Source organism: Rhinatrema bivittatum, chromosome 1 (assembly GCF_901001135.1).
Source record: "Rhinatrema bivittatum chromosome 1, aRhiBiv1.1, whole genome shotgun sequence".
In the NCBI taxonomy this organism is placed as follows: Eukaryota; Metazoa; Chordata; class Amphibia; order Gymnophiona; family Rhinatrematidae; genus Rhinatrema; species Rhinatrema bivittatum.
This window is the reverse complement of record NC_042615.1, coordinates 818,277,884-818,297,239: the sequence shown is the minus strand read 5'-3', so window position 1 is coordinate 818,297,239 and position 19,356 is coordinate 818,277,884. Positions and strand designations below refer to the sequence as shown.

Genomic DNA, 19,356 nt, shown 5'->3' with positions numbered 1-19,356 from the left:
TAATTTAAAGCAAGCCGTAATCCTTAATTAACTAACCAACCAACTAGTTAAGAGATGTTGCCAAGGAAGGGACGCAGGTAGGTTACTCATGGAGCAATCCAGCGGAGGCAGGCACTCTCCTTTGACTGGCTGTGTTGCAGGATCACTGTGTGGGTGTAGTAAAGAAAGAAAAGGACCCTTTCCTGTGGAGATTCCCTACTCTAAAGGTCAAGCATGGCTGGTATCCCCCCCAAGCACATTCCCCTTTGGTTAAGACTCACTGCCCTGAAGCCAGGACCCTTCAGGCTCCCTTCCTGACGGGATCTGCTATTCAAGAAAGCACCAAGCCACGCGTTTGTACTCCGAACCAGCACGCGGTCCATTTCAGGATAGCAGTGTTTGCTTATTAATGCTAGGTTACACTTCTAAAAGCAGCTCAGAAGTCACAGGTATAGCCAAGACAACAGCTGCAATGATGACAATGTGGTACAAACAGCTTTAGGTCTGCTGAGCTGCTTCTGTCAGTGACGAGTTCTGCCGTTTCCCACCCCTGCTTCGCTTAGATTATAACCTTTTCATCTGTGCATCTGAAAATGTGGTTTGGGAAGCTTTTAGGCGGTGTGGCAGAACGTGATCCGCGGTGAGCGCTCCCTGCACGTCGGTTATTTATTCCTTCTGCTCTCCCAGTTGTTGTACAGTCACATGGTATGTGTTAGTGTGAGAACTCTGAGTCCATTAAAAGCCTATCTTCCGAATACATCCTTCACCAGAATTTGTCAGACTTAGCCTAAACAGTTCCACTACAGGCTTTCAGGTGGCCCAGGATACTTGGTGTTGTCCAGTACTCAATGAGACTTGTACCGTTAGGAAGAGCCACAGGGGTCTGGCTCGTAGAGTGAATTCTACTTGCTGGAAGAGATTCACTGGCACAAGAACTCAAGTGGAGCCCCTGTATGCAGGCTCTGGTTAGCTGAATGTCCTTCTGTGATCCTACTTACTGCACAGGAGCGAGAGAAGACAGCCGGCCACTGGGGCTTGGGCTGAGCAGCCTAGGCAGGACGCAGCTCCTTCAGAGACCCTATGTGCTCATTCCAGGCTCCTAACCACGGACTCTCTTTCAGGGGCCTTTTTAGGGTCAGATTCTTCCTTTCCTGGCCCCTGATTGGCCGTGGGACCTCCTTTTGCTTGGCGCTGCTCTAGTGTAGGTCAACACCTGCGAGCTGCTATGACACCTGACCCTGGACCCCGAAACTTCGCCTTACTCCTTGCGGTGTGGTCTGAGTACCATGGTCAAGGTCGCCTACCGAGAGGTTCCCTGTTGTGATTGCGTGCGCCGTGCAAGCTCGGCAGAGCCGTGGCTGCTGCCGTTCTCGCGCACGCTGGCACTGTGGAGGTTTTGGGTCCGTCTATGCCAGGGACGGAAGACGGGAGGGGCTGCTGAGCCGGTCCCAGTGCCTGGATGGGCCTAGGATTTGCCACCTCGTCAGTAGAGGCTAAGCCAGGCCTGCTTTCGTCCCATTGCACGCATGGAGCTTCAGTTTTGATTTCCCCGAGAAAAGCAGGACTCTGTTGGAGGGCAATGGGATGAAAGCAGGAGTAGGTCAACGTTTTTTTTTTGATCTGGCCGATGGGCGCCTGAGAGGACGTCACTGCCTTCCGGTCAGCCGAAGGGCTCTCCCCCAGGGCTCTCCAGCCTCCACGGCCGCCGTGTTGCCGTGCCCGTTACTGGGTGATGAGCACTTGCTTTGGTTGCTGTTGTGGGCCTGAAGGCTGCGTTGGTTACGGTTTCCGGGGATTTTGTTTTTGCAAATTTGTTGACTGGGAAATTCAGAAGAAGGGAAATGGCTTGATTTCCCAGCTCAGTTCCAGGGATCCTGTGTCCTCCCCTGCGGGGGGGCTCCCTGCATCGACCTTCCTCCGTGCTTTACTTGCAGGGCTCTCGCGGCCAGGAGTCAGGATTCTGTATAACCAGGACAAGCCGTGCACAGAGGACATGCTCCCCAGCCCCGCGGCTGGGATTAGCCAAGGATCTAGGAGCAGGCGAGTGGATCTTCCCAGGGCTCTGTCTCCTGCCACGTTTCTGACTTTAGGTTAAATTTACCTTGCAAGGCTTTCCAAGCCAAATTCCAACAGAAGTCTTTGAAACCAGCAGCGGCCAAAAGGGGCGTTTTAAAGGTGCAGCGGCCGGGAGGATGCGGCTGACTTTGAACATTACTGGATTTCATCCGTCTCCCTCGCGGGACCAGTGAAGATGCGCTGTTAAAGAGGGAAGGGCAGCGCCTGGACTTTGCCAGTGATCTGTGGCTCTGTTGCCTGCCCCAGCGGTTTTTCACTCTATCTCAGTGATGGCCTTCGCCATGTCCTTTGCATTCAGTGTTTCCTTCTCCTGTGGGAAATGTGTGAACCTGTGATTAATCCCAGCTCTCAACATCAGGAATTCCTGTATCCTAATCCCAGCTCTGCGTGGCTCTGGGCAAGTCCCTTTATCTCCCTGTGCCTCAGTTCTAATCCCAGCTCTGTCACTGTGTGACCTCAGGATCACTCCCTTTATGTTCCTGTGCCTCAGTTCTAATCCCAGCTCTGTCACTGCCTCTCTGTGTGACCTCGGGATCAGTCCCTTTATCTCCCTGTGCCTCAGTTCTAATCCCAGCTCTGTCACTGACTCTCTGTGTGACCTCAGGATCAGTCCCTTTAACTCCCTGAACCTCCGTTCTAATCCCAGTTCTGTCACTGACTGTATGACCTCGGGATCAGTCCCTTTATCTCCCCGTGCCTCAGTTCTAATCCCAGCTCTGTCACTGACTCTCTGAGTGACCTCAGGATCAGTCCCTTTATCTCCCCGTGCCTCAGTTCTAATCCCAGCTCTGTCACTGCCTCTCTGTGTGACCTCAGGATCAGTCCCTTTATCTCCCCGTGCCTCAGTTCTAATCCCAGCTCTGTCACTGCCTCTCTGTGTGACCTCAGGATCAGTCCCTTTATCTTCCTGTGCCTCAGTTCTAATCCCAGCTCTGTCACTGCCTCTCTGTGTGACCTCAGGATCAGTCCCTTTATCTTCCTGTGCCTCAGTTCTAATCCCAGCTCTGTCACTGCCTCTCTGTGTGACCTCAGGATCAGTCCCTTTATCTTCCTGTGCCTCAGTTCTAATCCCAGCCCTGTCACTGACTGTGACCTCGGGATCAGTCCCTTTATCTCCCTGTGCCTCAGTTCTAATCCCAGCTCTGTCACTGCCTCTCTGTGTGACCTTGGGATCAGTCCCTTTATCGCCCTGTGCCTCAGTTCTAATCCCAGCTCTGTCACTGACACTCTGTGTGACCTCGGGATCAGTCCCTTTATGATCTTGGAATAAATCCATGTGCCTCATTTTATTGAACAGACTTGGAAGTTAATAATTATTATTGCTGTAAACTCTGGAATTGTTTCTGCAGTCTGAGTACCAGCGGCTGCCAGGCCATCTGCTCCCAGATGTGGCTGTTTGCGTATTTCTGATGCATTAAATTCTAAAAAGACAACAGCTGCAGAACCACGAGATTAAACAATTAAACCAGACATGCTGGGTATTATTCAGTGAGTGCTTTTTCCCACTCTGTGCCTCTGGAAAGAATCTGTGCCACACGAGGCTTATAACTGAGTCCGGCCTAGCCAATGATTTGGGAAGGAGAGTAAGCGCTGGGCCTAGAGAAGGCGCGAGAGCATCTGAGCTGCAGCTTCACACATTCCTAGGCTCTAGCTCAACTCGGGGTTGCTTTTCTTTTAACTAATTTTCGCAGCTAGGACCTTTTGGGTTTTGCTGACCCTGAGATTAGCAAGGAGAGGAACCTGGAAACTCTCTTGGAGACCTGAGTTCAGGTTGAAATCCTGGAGGCTTGGGCTCTAAGCTGAGCCGTGCTTTACAATTGGATTTTGAGTGGAGCTGTAAATGCTCATGTCATTAAGAAGTAATTTTGCATGGAGCCTTTTCATCTATAAGCTGCAGCTCTACCTTTTAAGTGTATGTGGGAAAGGGAAATCCATTACTTGGGTATGTTACAATGTAACTATGAATGTCTTTTCCTTGGTTTCAGGCAGTCCATGGAAGAGCGGTCGTGAGAACACCTGGAAATGCCTCTGTTTGGTTTTAACTGCGGAAAGAAAAAGCCGGAAGGTGAGTGCCAACTGGCTACATGCTCTGCTTTGCCTTCCTAATTCAACTGCCTGCAGATTTCTCACCTCTTTGGGATTATTTAGGAATGGCTGTTGGTTTCACTAAGCATTGATCGTCAGTTGGTGCAATGTTCATATGTCACGGTCCTCGGTTGGTGCAGCATTCAAATGAGTTGGTCATCAGTTGCTGTAGCATCCATAAGCATTGATCATCAGGTGATATATTCAGTAGGTCATTAGTTGGAGTAGCACCCCCAAGTGTTGGTCATCAGTTGGTGTAGCGTCTGTGAGCGTTGGTCATCAGATGGTATATTCAGTAGGTCATTAGTTGGAGTAGCACCCCTAAGTGTTGGTCATCAGTTGGTGTAGCGTCTGTGAACATTGGTCATCACATGGTATAGTCATTTGGTCATCAGTTAGTGTAGTCAGTTGGTGTAGCACGTGTAAGCATTCGTCATCAATTGGTGTGGTTGGCCACTGGTGGGAATGGTAAGAATTTAACTTTGTCTCAGCTCTGGTTGCACAATCATCTTGCTTAAAATGCAGTCAAAGACTTCACTTTACAGGATGATGTACTTCTGACAATGGCCAAGTTTATTTAGCAGTAAGTCATTTTCAAGTACAGTCGCATTCTTCATCCCAGCATGCAAAGAAAGCACATCAGACCAGCTTTCTAGCTCAGTAGATATAAACTTCCACTCAAACTCCAAGCACGTCACATTCTGCTTCAGTAATCGGGGACCTCCTTCAGGGGCTGATGTAATGAGCTGTGCATTAAAACTGTGCGCTGAAAGTCAGTGCGCGGGTCCTAAAAACTATAACTCCCGATGCAGGAAGCTAATGGCATCCTAATGCATCAGATGTTAAAAAAGAGTGCGCTAACCCAAAATGTGCACAGAAGACATGCTTAGCAATGTATAGAATACAGTTTATGTGCATGCAATATGTTTTCTGCAGGTTGTCTGCGCATAAAACAATATTTGTGCAGGAATCATTTTCACGTCATGTGAAACGTGGTTTATTTGCAGAAACCTTGTTCCCTGCACATATTTTCCCGAGTATAGGAGTCCTGCACCCTAGACTAAAATTAGCCTGAGTGCCTTTACCCCAGCTCTGACCAGGAGTTAAATTTCCAGCATTAAGAAACCAGGCATTAAGCCTACACACCCGTCTGCACCGAGGAGTAAGAGCCAGAGCCTTCATTAACGTGGCATTTAAATGGGGTGAGCGATAAATTGGGCACAGTCTAACGCAGGCTTGCATGCGCACTTTTGCATGCAGAGACCGCCCTGCTGCATCAGGAGTAAAATCTGAGCACGAAATAAAGTGCGCGCGACCGCGGGTTAAACTGCGCTCTGCCGAGGGCCACCTTACTGCGCCGGGCCCCCAGGAAGACAGATTAATGCAGATTCCCTGTGGCTGCAGCCTTACAGCCCTTCTGGTACCATTCCCGGATCAGCCTTCCTTTCAGTCTGTGAGGTGCTTCATCTCCGGCCACTCAGCGCAGATGTCCCTGGATTGCATTCCTGCACTGCTGGGCTCACGAGGAAAGCAAAAAATACCGTTGCTTCTCTTTTCCTCTGCAGTGGTGTTTTGGGATGCCAGAAAGTGGCTCCAGGGCCATTAGGCAAACTAAGCGGTCACCTAGAATGCCAAAATTTTGGGTGGGGGTGGTGGGGTGGCAAAATCCGGCCGTCATGAGGCCCAGAGGGGTGCGGTGCCAGAGCTAACACTGCCAAAGAAGGGGAGCACCGTCTTGGAGCCGCTGAAGCTGGCGGGAGGGAGCGCTGTGCTGGAGCTGCGGAGGGGGTGTCTGACTGAAGGCGCACCCGCCCTGAGTGGGTCGCTTCCAGTGAAGGGGGAGGCGTTGCTGGTGGGACACTTTAATCCGACGGACATGAGTTGGAGTATTCCATGAGAACTAGAGAGGTCCTGGACGCCTTTGGAATGAGCTCTCTTTTCAGGCAAATAATGCAACATCATAAATGATGTCCGATAACGACCAAAATGGCTCATACAGCCTGCCCAGTCCTGTTTGGGGTTCTGCTTGCCGCTCCATGTGGGTTCACTTCAATGCATTCCTGGAAGTGCAGAGCAGTCACACCACTGCTGTTCTGGACTGGACTGCCGCTCCGTGCAGGTTACCCCCGTGGTCCATTATCATCCTCTGTGCTTATCCCCACTGTGACAACTGGTAAGAGAGCCCATGGTGGAGAGGGGGGGCCATACTGGACCTGATGCTTAGAAATTGAGAAAGTGTTTCTAATGTGCAAGGAGGTGGTCATCTGAACTCCTCTGACCATCGGCATGGTTGCCATTTCATCCCAGGTCAACCAAAAAAGCTGATCCAGTCCTGGTTTTGTCCACTGCATGCATGGAAAGGGAGATCTGATTTTTCTTAAGGAAATCAATTAAGAACTACAGATCTGTGCATTTAATGGGGCAAAACCAGGACTGGATCGGTTGACCTGGTGTGATGTGGCAACCGTAGTCATCAGAGTGTGTGGTTTAATGTAACAGTGAAGGTATAGAGGGAGCACGCACAGATCTGGGCCCTGGACTTCAAGACTACTGGGGAGGACCTGCTGGTGGGATTCGATTCTGGGGCCCAGCTGCTTGTTCTTCATGGCCCCCGATGGCTAGGACTGCTTAAGGGAAAGGCGAGTCCTAGCCACCCCATCGCTCGGTGGTGACACCTGCTGGCCAGATTTAGAGTGCACGCCTGCCAGGTTCTAGAGGGAGCTGTATTCTGTGGCCCCTGGGCCAAGGACCGTCACTGTGCTGGCTGCATTAGGCAGGGGATTGTAAATAGGGGATAATTGCAACCGTGGGACCTTTTATTAATACTGACCCCCGCTTAGAGTTTATCGAAAAGCAGTCTATATCAAATAATATTAAATGAAATTACATTCTGACTGATGTAGTAAAACGAGAGGGGGAGGTGTCGCTGGGTTCTGGCATTACACCAGGAGTGAAGCTGGGCAGACCGCAGGGGCCTTATCTGGCATCAGGCTCCATGTTTCTTTGTTTCCCAAGTCGGGTGGGATGCATCCCCCGAAGGTACGTTCTCCAGCAAGATGCCAAGCGCCGCTCTCCCCTGCCGCCATCCTCTCCCTCCCCGGTGCTCGCTGGCCCACCCAGGGCCCAACTCACAGGGGCTGCGCCGAGAGCCATCCCCTTAGGGTTAGCACATCGCGTCTGTCAGTCTGAACCCATTCCTGGTTTTGCCCCATTGCATGCAGGGAGATGTAGTCTCCCCTTTTCTTGGGCACATCGTACATGTGACTGGACCAGGTCAGGTCTGGTTCTGCCCGTTTGATTTTACCTGAATGGAGCGGAGTTCTGCAGTAGGCCACAGGGCCACACGTGCTTACGGCATGACGTGAATGCTTTATTATCTGGTACCTTAGGCTGTGATCCGTCGCACAGCTAGACTGAGCAGCCGACTGCCCGTTGTCTGCGAAGGCCGGGCCACTTCTGGTTTTGGGCTTGTAGTCACAGCCAAAATGAACTACAAGTCCCGAGCTGCAGGGGCGTAAAACCAGGCCCAGAAGCTGGTGACCCTCCCCATCTGTCCAGGGCCACGCTCCGCCATATCTTGTCTCCAGGCCGGGGCAGTCTGTCCACCCTCAGGAATTGTTTCTTCACGGGAAAACAGCAGTGGTACAGCCCCCATCTCTTATTAATATGTCCCTAGAGAGAGGGTTCCACATAATGCCACAAATATAATAATACTTTTTATTTAAAAACAAATGAATGTTCCGTCCTGTGCGAGCTCTGCTCTTACTCGTTCCCTTCTGGTTCTCCCGGAGAAGTCATCGCTCACGGCATCTCGCCTGTTCCTTCCCAGCCGGATCTCGGCTCTCAACAGAGAGCCAACGTGTACGGCCTTTCATCTTGTGCCTGCTCATCCGGCTCTCATCAGGGGGCCATTGCCCGTGGCCCCCCCCCCCCCCCCCCGGTGTTTTTCAGTTGGTTTTTTTTTTTTTCCCTTTCTCCCACGCACTCTCCTGTGTGGAGGGCCAGCCTCGCAGTGACCTCCTGAAGCTGAGAAGAGAGAAGGAGAAGTCAGGCGGAGTCCTGATCTGCAAGATGTAACTAACAAACGTTAATGCTGAGTTTAAGGAAACGCGTGGGTTCCTCAGATTACAGGTGGCCCTCCCAGGAAGTGCCTAACACGTCCCAGACTGCTAGGCCACTCTCCCCCCTCTCCTTTGGGGGCCCCCGACAAGTAGCCAGATCACCGTTAACCCTTTGCAGTCTGAGCGGAAATAATCTTCGGCTTTCACTTTTCCAGCGCTGGCAGTTATTTATTGCACACTTTTCCAACGGAAGAGCTCGCAGCATGTTACTGTCTGCCTCAAGATGCATCTATGAGATAATGCTGTGAATAAGGCACAGTCGGGTAAAGGTTGTAAGGAGGAACTTTTTATGGCTGCGCGAAGACTATTGCTGGACATTTCTGTGACTACGAGAGAGAGAGAGAGGTTCCAACTTTGTGAACGCTGCTTATTCGGCTTTTATGTACTTTAGATAAATTGTTAGGTACTCAGTGGAAACTTAGTAAGCGCTCACCAATATGGTTTATGAATAAAAAGATAATAAATCGGGCTGTATGGCAAGCGAAAGGGGCCCGGGCCCTTCAGAGCTGGTTCAGATGTTATCAGGTCCCTCAGACTCAGCAGTGCGGGTGGAGTCAGCTGTGTCCCTACAGTAGACTCCCTGGCGGATAGTCCGGAGCTCTACTCTCTCTGTCTTAAAATCTCCTCCAATGCCCTACCCTACAGGATGCTTCGTGCTCATTCGGCCTCTCGGGGTTTAGGGTGGAATTAACGCTAGAGCATGGATTCCTCAACGGGAAAAGGTTTTGGACCCAGTCTACGAGGGCCTCATGTTCGGCAGGTCTCGCCCAGCGTTTCCGTTTTCCGCTTCACCTGTGAGAGTGCACGGAGCGGGCCTGCGGGGCTCTGACCTATGTTGGCACTGTGAGCAAACTGAGGGCACGGTACAACGTAGGTTACACGATTGTACCAAGATACGACCCTTTGGGGTCCTAATCTGGGACTATAGTGTTAAAACTGGGCCTCTCCGCATGCCTTTAGCTTATGAAATAGTCATTTTACGTTCTCATGCTATTAGTGTTGTGCTTACTGTTAATCAGAGTAAAATCTTAGATATTTTGCTTGCATGTGGTTTGCAAATGGTGCTTAGCAATTGGAAGGAGAGTGCTTGCACAGCACCTTTTGGTGGATCACTGTATGTATGGTGCGTAGATAGGAGGTTCCTATAGCAGTCAAGTTGTATCAGAAAAAGTAAGGCCATGTCATTTGGAAACCTCTGTCCAATTAATACAACCTTGCAGTCTTATCACTCTAACCTTGATATGCATGAGCAGAGGTATCTGTAATCTCCTGTATTTTATTTCTTGTTATTTTTGTCTGGATGGGTCTGTTAATGTTGATAATATCCAATAAAAAGATTGAACTCACATGCAAGTAGGTAGGTCCCTGCTGCAGAGGGCTTACAGTCTAAGCAGGTAATTTATAAAAAGTCATTTCTGTACCCCTGGGAGGGGCCTTTCAGAGCACTGCCCTGCCTGTATGCACAGTGACACGGCACGGGCAGTAACTTTATCCGCAGCAGGGGGCGCTGTTCCCACGGGGGTGGGATTGCGGAGGAGTTTGCACTTACAAAATTACCTTCTGAGTTCGTACCTGAAGGAATGGAGGCTGAAGAGACTCGCCCGAGGTCACAAGGACCGTCAGCAGGATTCGAATTCTGAGCCCGCTCCTCTGACCACGAGGCCACTCCTCCGTCGCACAGCTCGCGCCAACCGTGGCCGAAGGAAAAAGGAAACGGCCGGTGGTGCGCCCTGAGGAGGTTGGAAGGGGAGATGAGCAGAGGTTACCCAACGGCCCCAGATCCATGGCATCTTTCTGGATTTCCAGCAGAAAGGCGGGCCTGCCGAGTCCAGGGGTACAACAGGATACAAACCGACCCCCTACGGTGACCTTGAGAGGGCCCGGCTGAGCATCGCAGCAGGGAAAAGGGGTCCTGGGCTGGAGGCCGTGGCGGATGCAGTGCGTGCCCTCCGGACTGATGCACAAATTTATCCCCCTTCCGCTTCTCTCCTGCCGTTGCCCGATGCAGAAACCGCCGAGCGGTGACCTGAGCTGGCCGCTTCCCATCCTTAAAGAGCAGGAATCAGCCCCCCCGCTAACATCCATCCGGGGGGGGAGATCCCGCCGAGCTTGGCTGATTCCAGCTCCTTAGCACGGGACTCGCCGCAGCTTTTGTTATGAAATTATTCACTTGGGGGGAGGTTGGGGGTTAAGCAAACCGAGGCTGATCCGCGTCGCGCGTGGAAACGAGCTTTTACCTGTGTGAAAAGCACAGGTAATTGTTTTGGTTTTTTTTTGTCCTGTAAGAAAATAACTTTCATTGAACTTTATGATGATGTTGCGAGGGGGCCAGATTTTGGTGGGATAGCGAGAGCAGTCCCTAAGGAAATAAAATCACCGGGTAAAGGTGTCCCGCGTGGTAACGGATTTGGAAAAATTCCGCACGCACCACGGCACCACCCCGGAGACTTTTTTTTTTTTTGTGAGGGGAAGAGAGGACGGTAGTTCGGTTTTTAAAGGGTTTCCGATTTGTTTGTTTGCATCCAAAAGTATTCAGGCCGCGTCACCAGTGGCCCCAGCCTGACGAGGTCATTCTCTCCCGTCGTGTTCGTGTGCACAAATTATTTCTTTATATGTACACACACACACGTTCACAAAAATACTGCCACCACCTCCTGTGCCACTAATCAGAGTTCTGGCACTGTACAGTGCTGGGTACACTGATGGAGCTCGATAAATATCATTGTTCATAAATGGCACAGTGCTTGCTTCTGTCACACTCAAAACGACCAAAGTCATCTATAAAGGAGTAAAAAAAGAAAGAATTACACCGGGCAGAGAGCCCAATTCCCGGGTTCTGGTGCTGGTCCGTATTGGCCCTGGTCAGCTGGCAGGATACAGTAGATTTTGCTGCTGTTTCACCTCTTTCCCCAGGGTGATACAGAGTTTTTTTTCTTGCTCGTTTCATGGGTGAGAAGTCTCTGATTTTCCTCTCTCAGCTTTGGGAAATGCGCACCTCTGACCTTTCTGAATTGTTGTATTTTGCAGAGCACAGGAGGAAATGCATTTCTGTTTCTCTTTCTTCGGTGCTGTATTGCACGCAGAGTCGGGCTTCTTGGGGTTTCCAGTTCTGTTTTTGCCTGCATCTCTCTGTTTCTAGTTTGTGGTCTCTTGGTTTGTGTTTAGTTAGGTTTCTGTCTGTTCCGCCTGTGGGACCGAGGTGACGTATTTTGCCGAGGTGACGTATTTTGCTAGGGGTGCAGGGATCAGTAGCAGCCCAGCTTCTTCTGCAGCACCACCTGTTTTCCCACCAGGAGGTGTCTTGGTGTTTCAGGGCCTGGTGAATTGCTGGCTTTTCCTAGGTGGGGTTCTTGCTGTTTGAGTCCTGGTAGTTAGGACTGTTCGATACATAGACACAAGGAGGTCCATATTCAAAAGTTATCCGTCTAAATGGCTTACCCGGCTATATTCAGGCTTTAGCTGGCTAATAAGCTGGGTGACTAGAATTTAGTTGGATAAGTTAGAGGCAGTCCAGGGACATAACAGGGAGGAGCTGAGTTAGCCGGCTAAGTTAAACTGCTAACTCCAGTATTCAGAATTAGCCAGATGACTTAGCCGGCTAAGTCTGGTCGAGTCAAAGAGCTGGTCCTAAAGTTAGCCGGCTATAGTTACTGATTAAGATAGCCGGCTATATTCAGTAGTGTGGCTGCACTGTTGAATGTGCCTCCAAATTTAGCAAGATCTGATTATCTGGCTAGCTCTGCGGACCGGACTGTGTTTGAATATAGACCTCCGACTGTTTTGTGGAGGATGATGTGTTGCATCTCGGAGATCCTGGTAGCGGAGGGAGTTTTTCTCGCTGTTATTAAGATGATGCCCGAATCTGAATATTCTTTTTTGGCATGGTAAGTGTTAAGGAGAAGTAGCGATGTCCTGCTCTGTCACTGCGTACCAGTGTCACTCTGTACATGTGCCAATCTGTGCCTGTGTCACTGTGAGCCTCTCTGTGTTTGGGTCACACCGTACCTGCGGCACTGTTTACCTGTATCTGTGCCTGTGTCGCTGTGAGCCTCTCTGTGTTTGGGTCACACCGAACCTGCGGCACTGTTTACCTGTATCTGAGCCTGTGTCACTGTGAGCCTCTCTGTGTTTGGGTCACACCGTACCTGCGGCACTGTTTACCTGTATCTGTGCCTGTGTCGCTGTGAGCCTCTCTGTGTTTGGGTCACACCGTACCTGCGGCACTGTTTACCTGTATCTGTGCCTGTGTCGCTGTGAGCCTCTCTGTGTTTGGGTCACACCGAACCTGCGGCACTGTTTACCTGTATCTGAGCCTGTGTCACTGTGAGCCTCTCTGTGTTTGGGTCACACCGTACCTGCGGCACTGTTTACCTGTATCTGTGCCTGTGTCGCTGTGAGCCTCTCTGTGTTTGGGTCACACCGTACCTGCGGCACTGTTTACCTGTATCTGTGCCTGTGTCACTGTGAGCCTCTCTGTGTTTGGGTCACACCGTACCTGCGGCACTGTTTACCTGTATCTGAGCCTGTGTCACTGTGAGCCTCTCTGTGTTTGGGTCACACCGTACCTGCGGCACTGTTTACCTGTATCTGTGCCTGTGTCGCTGTGAGCCTCTCTGTGTTTGGGTCACACCGTACCTGCGGCACTGTTTACCTGTATCTGTGCCTGTGTCGCTGTGAGCCTCTCTGTGTTTGGGTCACACCGTACCTGCGGCACTGTTTACCTGTATCTGAGCCTGTGTCACTGTGAGCCTCTCTGTGTTTGGGTCACACCGTACCTGCGGCACTGTTTACCTGTATCTGAGCCTGTGTCGCTGTGAGCCTCTCTGTGTTTGGGTCACACCGTACCTGCGGCACTGTTTACCTGTATCTGAGCCTGTGTCGCTGTGAGCCTCTCTGTGTTTGGGTCACACCGTACCTGCGGCACTGTTTACCTGTATCTGTGCCTGTGTCGCTGTGAGCCTCTCTGTGTTTGGGTCACACCGTACCTGCGGCACTGTTTACCTGTATCTGTGCCTGTGTCGCTGTGAGCCTCTCTGTGTTTGGGTCACACCGTACCTGCGGCACTGTTTACCTGTATCTGTGCCTGTGTCGCTGTGAGCCTCTCTGTGTTTGGGTCACACCGTACCTGCGGCACTGTTTACCTATATCTGTGCCTGTGTCGCTGTGAGCCTCTCTGTGTTTGGGTCACACCGTACCTGCGGCACTGTTTACCTGTATCTGTGCCTGTGTCGCTGTGAGCCTCTCTGTGTTTGGGTCACACCGTACCTGCGGCACTGTTTACCTGTATCTGAGCCTGTGTCACTGTGAGCCTCTCTGTGTTTGGGTCACACTGTACCTGGGGCACTGTTTACCTGTATCTGAGCCTGTGTCACTGTGAGCCTCTCTGTGTTTGGGTCACACCGTACCTGCGGCACTGTTTACCTGTATCTGCGCCTGTGTCGCTGTGAGCCTCTCTGTGTTTGGGTCACACCGTACCTGGGGCACTGTTTACCTGTATCTGCGCCTGTGTCGCTGTGAGCCTCTCTGTGTTTGGGTCACACCGTACCTGCGGCACTGTTTACCTGTATCTGCGCCTGTGTCGCTGTGAGCCTCTCTGTGTTTGGGTCACACCGTACCTGGGGCACTGTTTACCTGTATCTGAGCCTGTGTCACTGTGAGCCTCTCTGTGTTTGGGTCACACCGTACCTGCGGCACTGTTTACATGTATCTGTGCCTGTGTCGCTGTGAGCCTCTCTGTGTTTGGGTCACACCGTACCTGGGGCACTGTTTACCTGTATCTGAGCCTGTGTCACTGTGAGCCTCTCTGTGTTTGGGTCACACCGTACCTGGGGCACTGTTTACCTGTATCTGTGCCTGTGTCGCTGTGAGCCTCTCTGTGTTTGGGTCACACCGTACCTGCGGCACTGTTTACCTGTATCTGAGCCTGTGTCACTGTGAGCCTCTCTGTGTTTGGGTCACACCGTACCTGGGGCACTGTTTACCTGTATCTGTGCCTGTGTCGCTGTGAGCCTCTCTGTGTTTGGGTCACACCGTACCTGGGGCACTGTTTACCTGTATCTGTGCCTGTGTCGCTGTGAGCCTCTCTGTGTTTGGGTCACACCGTACCTGCGGCACTGTTTACCTGTATCTGCGCCTGTGTCACTGTGAGCCTCTCTGTGTTTGGGTCACACCGTACCTGGGGCACTGTTTACCTGTATCTGTGCCTGTGTCGCTGTGAGCCTCTCTGTGTTTGGGTCACACCGTACCTGGGGCACTGTTTACCTGTATCTGAGCCTGTGTCACTGTGAGCCTCTCTGTGTTTGGGTCACACCGTACCTGCGGCACTGTTTACCTGTATCTGTGCCTGTGTCGCTGTGAGCCTCTCTGTGTTTGGGTCACACCGTACCTGGGGCACTGTTTACCTGTATCTGAGCCTGTGTCACTGTGAGCCTCTCTGTGTTTGGGTCACACCGTACCTGGGGCACTGTTTACCTGTATCTGTGCCTGTGTCGCTGTGAGCCTCTCTGTGTTTGGGTCACACCGTACCTGCGGCACTGTTTACCTGTATCTGAGCCTGTGTCACTGTGAGCCTCTCTGTGTTTGGGTCACACCGTACCTGGGGCACTGTTTACCTGTATCTGTGCCTGTGTCGCTGTGAGCCTCTCTGTGTTTGGGTCACACCGTACCTGGGGCACTGTTTACCTGTATCTGTGCCTGTGTCGCTGTGAGCCTCTCTGTGTTTGGGTCACACCGTACCTGGGGCACTGTTTACCTGTGGGACTCTAAGGTCGATATGCAAGAGGTTTGGCTGACTGACTTTGGGGGTTAGCCAGACAAACTCCCTGCTGTTTCAGGTTCGTGCCTAGCCCTCACCTCCTCTCTGCTGACTTGTAAATCACTGCGTGCACAAAACTTGGCTGGATAAAATTAGGCAGCATTAGCGCTGGCTAATCTGAATTATCCAGGTAACAAGGGTTGACCAAGAAGCAGGCCTAAGGGTGGCCGGATATCGTTATCTGGATGTTTTCAGCGGCACTTTTATCCGGGTAAGTGCTGCTGGACCTCTCTGTGCCTGTGCTGCTTAGCTCTGTGTGTCCCCTGTGTGCTTCTCTCACACCATGGCCTGTGTCACTCTGTGCGTGCATCACTGTTACCCCTGTGTCACACTCTGCCTGTGTTACTGTTCACCCTGTCACATACCAAGTCTCCACCTTTCTCGTCACGGAGCTGCATCTCTTAACCAGCCCAAGTGAAATGCACGTTTATTCCCCCTTCAGAAGGAAATCCGTCTCCGCTTCCCTCACAAGGGCCCTTCCATCTGGACCTTCCATTCTCTGAGACTGGATCACAGGCTCTGTGGCTTCAAAAGACCTGATGTATCTGAGAATGAGACCAGTACCGGGAATAACCAGGGCCCGGTCTGACCTGAACGGTTCCTTCCCCCCCCCCCCCCTGCAGACTGGAGCTGGAGGAGGAGCCCACACAAATCTCACAAGCACCCGGGAGCTCAGTTACCCCTCTTGGTGAAACCGTGAAAGGGTAATAAATGCTAAAGAGTGCACAGTTCAAGGCTGCGCTGTTATCTCTGCGGTATCTAAATGTCTCTCATCATATCTTCCCTCTGTCAGTCATTTACAGGGGAGAGAGCTGGAGAGGCCCTGGCATTAGAGCCTGGCCTGGGCCTACCAGATATCTCAACCCTTTGGTCTGATCCTGCTTGGGGTGGGTCAGGTCAGGGAGGGGCACCGGGATTTCTCAGCCCCCTAGGAAGATCCTGCTCCTTGTTCTGGGCTCTTGTCGTCGCTTTGATGGTATTTTGGGATTTTCTCAGCCTCAGGCACAAATGTGACTCCCAAAGCAATCATAAGGTCTAGTGCTACGCCGTGGCTTCAAACGGCAGCTCCTAATTTTTGTAATTCAGCGAATACGAATATCCTTTGAAGAAAGAGCTAAGTGAAGTTCAGGTTCCTCGCTCCCGGGGAGTCCTCTCCTTTCCTCTGCTCTCCCTGCTCATGGTGGATGCCGGCCATACTCATGCACCACAGCTGCCGAGCTAATATTTTGTTCTTGTTTGTGCTGTCTGTCTGAGGGAGAGCCCTGAGGGAAGGAGGGGTGAAGCCAGGACCAGCCCATGCCACCGGGGGTACCAAGCAGCTCCGTGTTCGGAGGGACAGGTTGCGCCAGTCCTGGCTTTACCCCAGGAGACGTGTAAAGCAAGTTTGCTTACCTTTTATGAGGGTTCTCCGTAGACAGCAGGATAAATCAGCCATAACTTGTGGGTGATGTCATCTGACAGGGGCGACATGGACACAACTCTTCTGAGCATGTGCGGGAGTTCCCACAAGCGGCTGCTGCCTTTGTGATCCCCCCTCAGTCTCTCCTCAGAGCTTAAGCTTTAGCCAGACAGTTGACTCTCCAGGGAGGTGGGTGGCAGATTATGTATGGCAGATTCATCCCGCTGTTCACGAAGAACCCTGTGTACAGGTAAGCAAATTTGCTTTCTCCATCGACAAGCAGGCATGAATCAGCCATAACTCATGGAGAGTCCAAATTTAAGGGTTGCATTGTAGAGCAATTACTGAAAAGACAACCTGGGCCCTACCAGGTAGAGAGTGGACAATTGGGTGAACAGGCTGCACAGAACTGCTTGTCCAGAGTTTACTGTCTCTCTCCAGGACATGCTGCCCGGAAAGTAATGGGACGTAAACAATTAAGTAGCAGCTCTGTACATATCTTCAATAGAAGTGGCCCAGAGATGAGCCACTGAAGCTACCATGGCTCTCACTTGATGAGCCTTGGCAGAGTCTGTAATCTGTAAACCAGCCAGCACATAGCAATGTGTTATTCAATCTGCTAACCAGTTAGAGTGAGTCTGTTTGGCAGCCGTCCTCCCCAACCTATTAAGATCAAAAGACAGAAACAGCTGAGAAACTTGATGGTGAGGTTGAGTCCTCTTCAAGTAATACACCAGAGCTCTCTTGCAGTTCAAGGTGTAAAGAGCCTGCTCGCCTTTGTGCGCATATGGTGTTGAAAAGAACATCAGCAACACATTAGCTTGGATAATGTGGAATGTGGATACCGCTGTTGGATGGAATTTAGGGAGAGTTTGTAGAACGAGCCTGTTATGAAAGAACTGTAAAGAGTTCTGTATAAGAGACCACAGCCTGTAATTCACTTAACTCTTCGTGCTCACAAGAAACAACACTTTCTAGGTGAGAAACTTCAACGACTCGAGATGTTTGAAGGGAAGTTTCTGAATTGAGCTAGGATTGCACCGAGGTCATAAGGCACTGGAAATTTGCTGACCCAGAGGTTTGGAATGCCAAAGACCTTTCATGATCTTCAATACTAAAGGGTGGAGATAGACTGGAGCTCCATCCATCTGCTGGTGGTACGCTGCATTGGCGATGAGATGACCTTTAACAAAAGAGGTGCTGGGGCCCGAGGACATGAGGAAGAAAGATACCGAAGCAAGTGCCTTGGGCCACATGAGAAGGGATCAAGCTGGCTGTCCTCCACCATGTAGAGAAATTCTTCCACTTGAAACGAGAGGATTTTCTGGTTGAATGCTTCCTAGTACATACTCCACCTTCCTGTGAAGGAATAAGAAGTTTACTGCATGTTAACATCCATGCCATGAAAGCACAGGCCTAGCTCGCCTTGTGCTTCTGCCGGCCCTGCCACCACAACCATGTAACCTTGCTGACATCTAGTCTTGCTGTAGAAGGGACCTTACAAAGCCCTCCCCTCCATCACGTTTGGCAGGCAGAAATGCATTTTCTTGAGGCAAGTCTTTCTAGGCTTTTATAAGCTGGGACCTATGGGATGGGATAAAGTTGGATTTTGAGAAATTGACCATTAAGTCCAGGGACTGGAGAAGCTGGACTGTTGTATTGAGGGAACTTGAGGACGCCTGATGGAGACAAGCCTATAACCAACCAATTATCCGAGTATAGAAACATGCAGACTCCCTGTCTCCAGAATGAAGGGCAGGATTGTCTGGAGTGAATTCATATTGAACATCTCCCCAGCCAGAAATCTGCATAGGTTCTGCAGATCCAGGATGAACCACACCCCTCCCCTTCTGGCTTCTTGGGGATTAAGAAGTACAGAGAATAACCAAGCTCCAGAGGAGGGAGAGCTCTTTTGCTTTCTGTTTAAGAAAGAAAGCAACTTCTAGCCACAGCTGAGCAGATTGGGAGGGATCAGAACTGATGATTGAGCTCAGATGACTTGGAGAAGGATGTGAGAATCTCAAGTGGCAGCCATTGCAATTCTCAGGACCCACTTATCCTTGGTAATGATGAATCATTCTGGAAGAAAGGATTGGACCCTTTCCCCCACCAGAGGAGATGGGGAAGCGGACCTCGGGGATATCAAAACCTCATCCTAGGCTTTGGTTGTGTGTATTGTAGGGTTTTTGGTTGCCACTTCTCGTTCTCTGCTGACCTCTAGCGGACATCTGTTGCAGCAGGGCAAGAGGAATTTTATGTCCGTGAAAGGATGAAATGGCTGCCCCTGAAAAAAATGAGAAGTACAACACCTGGCCAGACCAAGCTGGTCTTCCACAGCTGTAGACAACGACTTCAGGTTGAAATGATGGTCTTTAATCAGTGAGATTGTTTCTTGCACCTTGACTCTGAACAAATTCTCTCCTTTGCATGGAATATCGGCCCAATTATCGTGAAAATCCTTTTGGAGCCCATCACTCAAGCCATATGAGCCTCTTGGTCCCTATAGACATATTGAGGTCATGGCCATAATGTCAGTGAGATGTTTCCCATACTCCTTCACGTCCTTCACTGCAAGCTGGAATTATACCTGACTAGGGTCTCCTGTGTCTGCTAGACTGGTTTCAGCTTCAGCACACACTCATATAAATATTGCACCACAAACATCTGGTGAGCTGCAGTTTTTGTGCTCAACATAGACTCTGGAAGAACCTGGAGAGAATTAAAGGATAACCCCTTGATTAAGCCGTCCTGGAAAAAGGCCAAAATATGAACCACCGCAGCTCGCCTAGGATCTAGTTGTTGACTGGTACACCAGGATTCAAAAACCTTCCAGACTCTTGCGTAAGCTAGAGAAGTAGATGTCTTCCTAGACTGTAAAAGGG

General features: G+C 50.8%; 1 protein-coding gene across 6 annotated transcripts in view; it reads left to right on the top strand.

Annotated features, from left to right (window-relative positions):
* LOC115078839 (phospholipid-transporting ATPase ID-like) overlaps window positions 1-19,356 on the top strand; it is a 215,351-nt gene that overhangs the window by 45,692 nt on the left and 150,303 nt on the right. For all 6 annotated transcript variants that reach the window (XM_029581907.1, XM_029581893.1, XM_029581903.1 and 3 more), the window contains one exon: window positions 4,041-4,120. In XM_029581907.1, coding sequence (XP_029437767.1) covers window positions 4,078-4,120 — 43 coding nt within the window. In that variant the 5' untranslated portion in view covers window positions 4,041-4,077. The remainder of the gene's footprint in view (window positions 1-4,040; window positions 4,121-19,356) is intronic.